General features: G+C 32.9%; 1 protein-coding gene across 1 annotated transcript in view; it reads left to right on the forward strand.

Annotated features, from left to right (window-relative positions):
* Positions 1-10,972, forward strand: part of AADAC (arylacetamide deacetylase) — a 23,229-nt gene extending 12,257 nt beyond the window's left edge. Inside the window, exons 3-5 of the mRNA XM_006733266.2 lie at positions 1,906-1,975; positions 3,164-3,335; positions 10,376-10,972. Coding sequence (XP_006733329.2) covers positions 1,906-1,975; positions 3,164-3,335; positions 10,376-10,972 — 839 coding nt within the window. The remainder of the gene's footprint in view (positions 1-1,905; positions 1,976-3,163; positions 3,336-10,375) is intronic.
* Positions 10,973-11,387: the final 415 nt, after the last annotated feature.

An 11,387-nucleotide genomic window follows, 5' to 3' on the forward strand; every position in this document is an offset into this window, starting at 1 on the left:
TCAATTATCGTATGGTTTCACTTATTTGTGGAACATAAGGAATAGCATGGAGGACATTAGGAGAAGGAAGGGAAAAATGAAGCGGGGGAAATTGGAGGGGGAGATGAACCATGAGAGTCTCTGGACTCCGGGAATCAAACAGAGAGTTTTAGAGGGGAGCGAGGTGGGGGGATGGGTTAGCCTGGTGATGGTATTAAGGAGGGCATGTACTGCATGGAGCACTGGGTGTTATACAAAAACAATGAATCGTGGATCACCACATCAAAAACTAATGATGTATTTTATGGTGACTAACATAACATAATAAAATAAAATTAAAAAAATATATATTTCAGTTTATTTTATGCATTTTTAATGTTTATATAAATATATGAAATATGTAATATTTTAATGTATATAATGTTACTGTATATAATGTAAAATTTTATGTTTTATTTTGTCTATGTATTAATATTTATTTTATATTATATGCATTTTATATTTACAAATGAGAGATCTATGAATATGTTTATAAACTGAAGGTAAAGATGGCAGTTAATAGAAATACGCTGGAGAAATGGGGGGTGGCTGGAGGATGGAATGAGGTTTGCCTGATCTAGAGGATATGAGAAGAAATTGGACTTAGTGCAGAGGAGAAGTATTAGCAACACATAGGAGGAGAAACACACTTTCTCTGTGACAGGAGAAAAAGAGGTGTTGATGGGTATTGATATAGATTGGAAACGTAAATCAGAGCAGTAAAGGATATGATCCTGTCTATCATCTTCTATAAATACAGGTAGTAAAGTCATTAGCTGGCGATGAATGAGGTTTCTAAGGCAAAATCTGACTATGCTATGCCTCAGTCCATTTCCATGAGTCCCTGCTGCCCAAAGCACTTCTTTAAAAATCCTTTCATCAAAGTATTATTAAAGAATGGAAGTATGCTTACCAAGATAAAGGAACTAAATAAGAATAAGCCCTGAAACAAAATGGTATTTTCCTGACGTTTTTTATTTTTCTATTAAAAAGACATAACAATTTATGTTCTAATTCAAAATACAAGAATGACTTTTTATAGTAAATGTTAAATAAAAGCTTAAAACTTAGTGTGTATTTGATATTTTAAGAATATTCAGCACCTGACTTTGGAATCATTTCAAGATAATATCTACTCTTCTTTTCATGGCCCACATGATTTAACGTTTGTGACAACTACATATTCTGATACTTCCCCCATAGCACTTTATGATTTCTCCCTCCTCTCATTACTGGCAAATTCTATTTCATCTTACAATTTTCTTATTTGCAAAAGGGAGCATTTACCCAAGCCTACTCATCCCCACTCCACACACATGGTCACCACCGCCCGCCCCAGAAAACACAGTTTTTCCTGTCTGCCTAGAAAATGTGAATATATAAATCAGGTTTTAGCTTTCCCTACTTCTACTTTTCCTTATCTTTCTCTGGCGGTTTTGATAAAGTCCAGTACTATTTCCATACAACTACCTCCCCATTAAAACCACTCATATTTTGCATTGCTGCTTTCTGCTTATATGCTTGCCCCTCCCTGCCGCTGTCCCTAGTAGATTGTGACTTACTGCAAGTCAGGGAATTAGTATGAATGTGTTTACTCTTTCAACACCTAATGCCTGCTGAATGAAGGGAGAAGAGATTAATCTCAAAAAGAATGAATTTGGTTTAAATTATCCAGTGTGAAAATGTGGGGAAGGACAAGAACGCTGACAATACATATGTGAAAGGATCACTGAGCAGAATAATTCATGTTCTATAGCTATGGTGAAATCTTAGAAAAATTTTTCCCAGAACATTTCAGGGAGGAGAAAAGGTATAGGGATAAGCTTTCTGCTGATGGAAACACTCAATTCATTTGTCAGTTTCTGATTTTATTTTCTTTTATTTCAGCTTTGTTCAGTTATGACTTCCTGTCAAGACAGACGGCTGATAGACTTGATGCTGTTGTCATTTCAGCCAAGTAAGAACACTGTTGATTTGTCTGAGTTTTGGCCAGATGCCTTATACAGTAAGATGCTCTCAGTTGTCTTGGTTGTTCCTTGGTTATGCTGGAAGTGTTTCAGATGAAACTGAGAGGGTGAGAATAGGCAAAGTGATCTTGACATGACCAGAAAACAGTCAGAGTAAAAAGAGTAGTATAGTTAGATCAAACAGGGATCGAAAACAGGAAGTCAAAAAATTGTTACAATAAAATTAAACTACTGCATCTTAGGGACGAATGTCCTCTGCTGGTTTTCTAGCCTACTCCTTTTTTTTTTTTTTTTTTCAGGAGGCTCTCCACATAGGGCTTAAACTCACGACCCTGATATCAAGAGTCAGAGGCTGACTGAACCACCCAGGCACCCCTAGCTTACTCTTAATTAGGTAAGTAAGATGAAGGCTTTGGAGTCAGAGAATCAGGTTCAAAGCCTGGTTGTAGAGTTAATTGGATGACTTTGTGGTAGCTAAATATCATTTTAGCTCAGTTTTCTCAGATATAAACTGGGAATCATATAATATTTTCTATATCATAGAGTTATTTTAAAGATTAAGTGATAAAACGCATTTAAAGCAATTAGTAGAGTGTATTTCATGGTACAATCCTTCATTAAATGCAATTAGTCACCAAATAACATATAGGAATACAGGCAAAATCTATTCTCAAAAAACATTTTAGATCAATAATTAATAAAGAAAACAACCCCAATGGGAATAAATAGAAAAATGAAGAAACTATGAAAAAAAAAACCCATAATAGTGACTGCATGCCAACTTGGTTATTAGATTAAGCTGGATATTATAATTCCTAAGCTTTGTTTGCTATTTATTGGTCAGTAATGAAGCATAATGATTACAAAGAAAATTACATTCTGGTAAAAGTTTATTTAAAGGAAATGATCACTTTTTTTTTTCTTAAGTCTAATCCAAGTTTTGCATTCAAGCCTTTACTTGTGGAAAAATGTAAAAATTTGTAAAAGCTTTCATATCAAGCATTATCATAAGAATGAAGTTTGTCTTTGGATTCATAAAGACCCCAAATACCAGGTTTGCTAAAGAAAATTTTTCTACATTTGATTTTTAGGGTTAGAGTATGCCTCCTGCTCTACACAGATGCACATTTTTTAATGAAAAATAGTTGACTTAAAAAACATTGTTATTCTGCTCACAGCTACAGACTAGCACCCAAATATCACTTTCCAAATCACTTTGAAGACGTATATAATGCACTAAAGTGGTTCTTGCGCCAAGATGTTCTTGACAAATATGATGTGGATCCTGGAAGGATTGGTATTTCTGGAGAAAGCGCTGGAGGGAATTTAGTGGCCGCAGTGACTCAACGGGTACGTTGCTTAGGTTTGCTTCTTTTAAAAAATATTTTACACTTAAATATCTATTTCATACATTAACATATCAAAGCAATTATGTTATGTTAATATGTTAGAGACACGTACAGATAAATATTAGAGAACATTTATATCCTGAGTGCTTCTATTCCGACATTCCGCCAGATTTTTTTAAAAAATTTATTTATTTGTGTATTTATTTTAGAGAAAGAGGGAGAGAGCATGTGGGGGGTAGGGGCAGAGGGAAAGGGAGAGAGAGCCTTTTTTTTTTTTTCACTTTGAAAATGCTTTAATGGTGTGTCTGTACAGCATGTAATCTCAAGACAGGAAGAAAAGCAACTGGACTCACACAGTGAGACACTGCTATCAGAGGACAGGTTGTGAGTGAATAGAGTTCACAGGGCTTCCATGCTTTACTGGGTACCAGACAGGTCTAGGCCCCCTCCTTTTCAAAAGTGCCCTCCTCCTCAGCTGTGGCATCCTGGTGCTGCTGGTACTCAGACACAGGTCGCTCGTGTAGCAGGGAGAGAGAGTCTCAAGCAGACTCTGTGCTGAGTGTGGAGCTTGATGTGGGACTGGATCTCACAGTCCTGAGATCACGACCCTGAGATCACAACCTGAGCCAAAACCAAGAGTCAGACACCTACCTGACTGTGCTTCCCAGGGGCCCCTACATTCTGCCAGATTTTTTAAAAAAATAAAATGATAAAATACTCTTTTCAGATCATTGGTTTAAACATAATTAATATGGTCAGCTAAGTGCCACACTATTTTGTTTTATTAGGGCTGGTATTTGTGAAACAATCAATGATACCATCACCATAGCTACAGAATCAGATTAATCCAGGATCCTTCATGGAATATACTAAAACTTGCATGAAAACTGTTGTTATCAGAATTCTTAATTTGCCTATAGACAAAAAATGTTAGCAGGTTTATGGATACTGTTTACTTGCAGAAGGAATTATAAATTTTCAGAAATCAACCATCACACTATTTCTATGATATTTAGCTAAAACTGGGCATCTATTGGCTATCAATTTAAAGTGACACATAATCATAATTAGTGTAATAGTGAGTAAAGTGTTTTTGATGTTGTTATCCGACCTAAGAAATAAACCAGGCACTGATGGCTTAGACGCTGTGTTCCTGTACGAAAAAAGAATTGCTTGTAGATTTACGAATGAATGTTTGCAATTCAGTAACTAACTCTAATCATAAATATTGCACATAAATTTATTATACAATCAAACAAACCTTGCTGTTGATTTTGTTGATTGTATTATTCATTTTTACACATATTTTAAAGTATATCAATTTTGCGTATTGGTACCTTCAGAATAACCTTCTCATGATTTGTAGGCAAAGGAAAGATATAAATTTTGTGATTTGTTACAAATACACTGCAGAGCAGATATCTGCGACTTCCCAGAAATTAACTTCTATATTGTCTAGTCATTGTCACTCTGAGAGGTATCTTGATGCAGTACAAAGGGCACATCAGGAGACATGGATTTTTGAAGCTAAAGAAATGTCCAGCTCTATGACCTTGGACAAGCCACCTAATCTTTTCAAGCATCAATTTCTTTTTACTGTGTTGCATAATGAACCCTTCCTCTTAGGAGTTTAGACTCCTATAGTGGTTAACCAATGAATTCTGACCCATAGTTATTAAAAATCTGGTTAAAATACCTTATACTATTCTGGAAAGCAATAAACTGATAATAAGATATGAGAAGTTTCTAGGCCAAAAAGTTTTTTAAGTATACAACACACACACACACACACACACACACACACAAGATAAGTCTAGCACTCAATGTCCTCTCTGCTCTAATAGTATATGCCATTCAAAAGAAAACTGTTCAACCAAGATGAGCTAGAGAGTTGAAGTCAAGTTCCAGGGTCCTCAAAAAATGGTGACAATTATGAAGTACTTCTAACTTTAAGTGAGGCCCTGAAGAGATATGGTCTCACTGTCAGGGTAAATGTGATATAGAACAAACCTTATATGCATTTGGAGCCCTGCTTCACATCACCTGGATGGAATGGGGAAATTTCAGTCCTTGAACTTAAATAAGTTAGTGTGAACAGTTGATATTCAAGTAGACTAGACAGAAATGTATAAAAATACTCCCTGGAGAAATATGGTGTCATTATAGATTTCAAATTATTCCTGCAAATATTTTTTGAAATCAGTATCCAGCACAGAATAAAACATATCCAGGCAAACAAGTAAACAAGAAACAATGAAGAAAAGCAAGCAGAATCAACAGACAACAGAAAAACACTTTACAAAATTCAGATACTGCAGTTATCAGCCACAGAATATAAAATAATTATCCTAATTTCTTCAATTAATTCACAACCGTGATTGCAAATTTCAGCAGAAAAATTTTTGAAAAACTAAAAAATGAAATTATCAAAATAAAAACTTTATGAATCGTTTATTTTACATAGCTAAGAGATCATTTATAAGTTGAAAGATGAGTCCTATGACCCATGGATGATTCTGCAAAATGAAGCACGGAAACCCCAAAAAGATAGAAAATACAAAAGAGAAGATAAGAAAATCCAATAGACTTTTAAATGTTATGCCAGAAGCAAAGGGGAAAGAATGGGAGAAAGGAATACTTAAAAATATAGTAGGGCATTGTGCAGAGCTGATGAAAGATATCAAGATACAGATAAAAGAAGCTCCATGAATCTTGAACATACTTTTTTAAAAGATTAAAAATAAATAGCTAGAGAGAAATCTATACGTAGACACAGCAAGGTGAAAGTATAGAAAACCAACAACACAAAATTAAACAAAAAGAAATAGAGGGGTGCCAGGCTGACTTTGTTGGTAAGGCATACAACTCTTGATCTTAGGGTTGTGAGTACATTGGGTGTAGAGATTCTGAAAAAATGAAATAGAGGAATTCTTAGAGAAAAAAAGAGTACCTTCACAGAAGTGCAAGTCATACTGACAGCTTATTTCTCAATAGCGAGAATGTAATTTCTAAGTTAGTGGAATATTATCAAAGTGCAGCAATTTTTACTGTCAACTAAATCCTATGGTGCACAAAAATATTACTTACAAATAAAGGAGATATAAAGGCATATTCAGATAAACCAAAACTAAGAAAACTGCTATTAATGGAACACGGTAAAAGGTGGTTTAAATAAATGTTTCAGACACACTGAAAATGCAGATAAAAGTTTATGATACAGGAAGAAGCAAAAAGCAAGAATGTGGCAAGATGTGGGTAAATCTTAAACTTGGATAGTTTAAAATAATAAGATATATAGAATTAAAGTATAAGAAAAACAAACCGTAAGTTCAAGAGTGGAGGGGAGGGCAGATTTTAAGCCTTTTAAGCTCTTTTTATTATCTAAGAAGAAATAAAGACTTAGAATTGGCTTTTGATAACTTCATTTGTTTTTGAGACGTTACGAATACACATTATAATTCTTAGAGTAATCATTTAAAGAATAAAAATAGGGTATAACTTATAAACTATGACAGGAAAAAAATAGAATAATTAAAAGGTCAACCAATCTGAAAGAAGTCAAAAATAGAGAAAACAGAAAAGAAGGAGAATTCACAAAATAAGGTAGATCAAAATAAATTTTTTCGCAATTAGAGTAAATATTAGTGGTCTAAATAATCTGATTGTAGGACCAAGATTGTCAGATTAGAAAGCAGAAAATCTGAAAGTAAATGGATGGAAAATGTATATCCTGAAATAACATCTAAAAGAATTGCCGGTAGGTTAAGAAGATCACATCATTACAGAAAAGGTTAAACCACCAGGAAAATATAATAACTCTAAATCTGTATGAAGAAAATATTAACAGAACTACAGGGGAAGACACACATATTCAAAACCATAATGAGAGATTTAACAATACTTCTTTCAGTAATTAAGAAAAGCAGGCAATAATAATAATAAGGGTATAGAGGACTGGAATCATGATCAATACATTTAACTAAATGGACTTATAAAAAACAGGGAAATAAGCAAATACATGTGATGGTTTTAAAAAATTGACGAAGTACTGGTCCATAAAGCGAGTCTCAAAAAAAAAAAAATCACAGAATTTAAATCACACATTTGGACTATTAACCACAATGCAATGTGGGAAATCAATAGGAAAAAGGCAAATAAGAAAATATCCTTCTTTGTATGGAAATTTAAAAAATACATTAAGTACCTAATAGTGACCCATTAATTAATAGAATATATATCTTGCATATGTTCCCCACATTTAGAACAATATTTTTAGGAAACTGTATTTCCTCAAAAGCATAGATTGGAAAGGAAGAAAGGTTGAAATAAGCATCTGACTCAAGAAAAAAAATAGAAGGAAGATAATAGTAATGGCAAGAACAGAAATTATGATACTCAAACAGGCTAGCAGTAAATATGAACAACAAGCAAAAAGTTAATTCTTTGAAAGAACTAATAAGAATTTTAAGTCTCTGGAAAGACAAATGAAGAAGAACAAAGTCAGGCATAAATAATTAACATCAGGATTGAAAAAGGGACAATACTGCAAGCCTTTCAATATGAAGAAGAATTAGCCTTTGATGAGTTAAGAAGGAACATCGTAGTCTTTGAAAGACATATTTGAAATTTGAAGTTAAAAAATATTTAATAATATTTAAACTCAATAGACAAATTCCAAGAAAGATATAACTTGCAAAACAGACACAAGAAGAAATGAAAATCTGAGCCATTTTATAACCATTAAACGAATTAAATCAGTAATAAAAACAGTCCTGGTAAGAAACCTTGCTGGCAATTTACATCAAACATCAAGGAGAAATCACTCAAAATAAATACAAAATATTCCAGAGAATAGGAAAACATTGTACACTCTTTTTAATTATTTTTAGAGAAGCATGATCTTTATGACTAATTTAACAAGAACAATTTCAGGAAGGAAAACAATGGCTAAGATATTACTATCATGAATAAAATATTAGAAAAAAATGTATATATACTATATATACATATACATACACACATATATATATACATACATGTATATATATATATACACATAGACCATGATCAAGTTGCTAATAATGCAAGGAAAAGCATATTTGATAAAAATAAGTGAATTTCACCACATTAATAGATAAAGGAAGCAGAATCATATATCATCTTACTAGATACAGAAAAAGCATTTAGTAAAATTCACAATAACAATTATTGGTTCCCTGAGAATAGATGGAAAGTCCTTAACCAGATAAACTACATTGATTAAATGGTATAATTTTAAAGAAATACACACTATTGAATTCCATAGAATGAAGGATGAGAAGGAAGATGGGTGTGCAGTCCTACTGGGGAGGAAGGGTGTGTGGTCAATTCAGGGCATATGGGAAACTCCCTACCCTTAAACATAGTTATATTTTACATTTCTGTTTTAGGAATTTCTATACTTGATTTTATGTGTATTATATTTAAGTACAAAGACAGTTATTTAAAACATATATGTTCAAAGATTTTAGCTACCTGTCAAGTTCGATTTATTGGTGAAATATAAAATATTTTTGTATTTCTTCTTAACTCAATCTAAAATCAGCCACCTGTTAGCTACTTATTTAATTACTACCACACTTCTACTAATGTAAACAGTGTTCTTCATACTAGATACTGAGCTAAAAGGAATGTGGTAATCTTACATGAGACAAAACATTGAAATGACTATTTAAATTCAGTACATTTTCCCAACATAAAACAATTATTTTTACATAAAACAATCTGGTAATGGACTTATAAATATTTTATTTTACTAACTAGATCTAATTACTAACTGTGCTTTAAAGGCAATGAAAAAAACACTGCTGTCATTTGCTTTTGCTAGTGTTTGTGTGTGTGTGTATGTGTTTGTGTATGTGTGTAAAATGTCATCTGTATACCACAGGAAAAAATGTCAGAGTGCTCTCTTTCTTCAAGTCTATATTAAGTTTCAAGAAATAGACTTCAATTTAGACATTATACTTTGAAAAGCATTAGAGTACATATGGCTTTAATAATTACTATTTGTGATCTATACTAGCGTATCTCAAGTCTTTGCATGCATGAGAATAACCTGAGAAACTTGTTAAAATACAAATTGCTGGTTCCTCCCTAACTGACTTAGTAAGTCTGGGTGAGGACCCAAGAATTTGAATTTCTAACAAATCCTCACGTGATGCATATGCTCCTGGTCCAGGGACCACACTTTGAGAAGTTAATTATCACTGTTTATGAGCACTGGGTATTATATAAGACTGATCAATCACAGACCTGTACCCCTGAAACAAATAATACATTATATGTTAATTAATTGAATTTAACTAAAAAAAATTCAAAAAAAGAGAAGTTAATTAACCTATGAGACACAATAGGCCATTTCAATGTTGCAAGACCAAGGAAATGTACATAAAAACAACTGCTAAACTGTAATGCTCAATATTACTGGTTTCCAAATATTTTTGGTCATGTATCTTAATAAAAACCTTCTAGTATACCCCATATATATGCATATTAATTTATAGATAAATTTGTGTTAATGCACTAATGTAATTTGAATATTTAAAAAACATAAATGTTAAAATGAATTAGACTTTTGCCTAGGATTTGTCTGTTTAGTATCGGAGCCAAATTAGAATTCCTAGTAATGTGATCTTTCCTTTAAATGTTAATGCCTGTTGATATAATAATATATGTACATAAGTTTTTTACTCAAAAAGAAGTGTTTCCTCTGATTGCCATTCCTAGTTGTCAGGGTAGATATTTTGCTTTTTAATCACAGATTAGATGGTCTCTCTTCATCCATGAGGAAAGCAGTACAAATCAGTTTATATTCATGATTTAAGACACACCTAATATTTAATACAATATCGAAAATTAGAAAGTTCTTTTAGATATATTTTTGTGGTTTCTGATTATCTTTTTGAGATTCTGGATTTATCCAGTATCAATATATCGTTTTTAAATAAAAATATCTTTTAAATGAAAATTACTATTTGAGCAATTCATTTAAATTATTTTCAGCTCATAGATGACCCAGATATCAAGATCAAACTCAAGACCCAGTCTTTAATTTATCCTGCCCTTCAGACTCTTGATATGGATTTACCATCATATCGGGAATGTTCACGTTTTCCAACTCTGTCCAAATCAATGATGGTCAGGTTGTGGAGTGGATACTTTACTGAGGACAGATCACTTGCAAAAGCTATGCTCTTCAATCAACATGTACCAGTGGAATCAAGACATCTGTTCAAATTTGTTAACTGGAGTTCTTTGCTCCCTGAGAAATTTAAGAAGGGACACTTTTATAACAGTCCAACTTACGGTAGTTCTGAGCTGACTAAAAAATATCCAGGGTTTTTAGATGTGAGGGCAGCCCCCTTGTTGGCTGATGACAACAAATTGCGAAGTTTACCCTTGACCTATGTCATCACTTCTCAATATGATGTCTTGAGAGATGATGGAATTATGTATGTCACCCGACTTCAGAACGCTGGAGTTCCAGTGACCCATAACCATATTGAGGATGGATTCCATGCAGCATTTTCCTATTATGGGTTTAAAATTGGATATAGAATAGAAAATCAGTATATGAATTGGCTAAGTGAAAATCTATAGTAAAAATCTGAGGAGTGGTCCATAAAAATATATAAGCTTCAGAATAGGAAACTAGTGAGATTCAAAGGGTTATGTTTGGGTTGATGTTTGTCATCTGTGACCTTTCTAAGTCTGCATAGCCATCATGTTGCTTGTTTTTTTTAAATCAGAAGGTAACTGGGTGATGGATGTTAAGGAAGGCACGTAATGTAATGAGCACTGGATATTATATAAGACCTCTACCTCTGAAACCAATAATACTATTATATGTTAATTAATTGAATTTAAATTAAAAAATAATTTATATTTCATCTTTCTTGTAGTAGTTGCTAACTTTGTACAATGGCTTTCTTAAGACGTATGAGGGTAAAAGCTAAAATACACTGTTGTTCTATCTGGTCCAGAAGATTTCTGATTATGTCATTGGGATAAAGAT

The sequence above is a fragment of the Leptonychotes weddellii genome, chromosome 1 (assembly GCF_054177405.1).
Source record: "Leptonychotes weddellii isolate Sample4059 chromosome 1, ASM5417740v2, whole genome shotgun sequence".
Classification (NCBI taxonomy): Eukaryota; Metazoa; Chordata; class Mammalia; order Carnivora; family Phocidae; genus Leptonychotes; species Leptonychotes weddellii.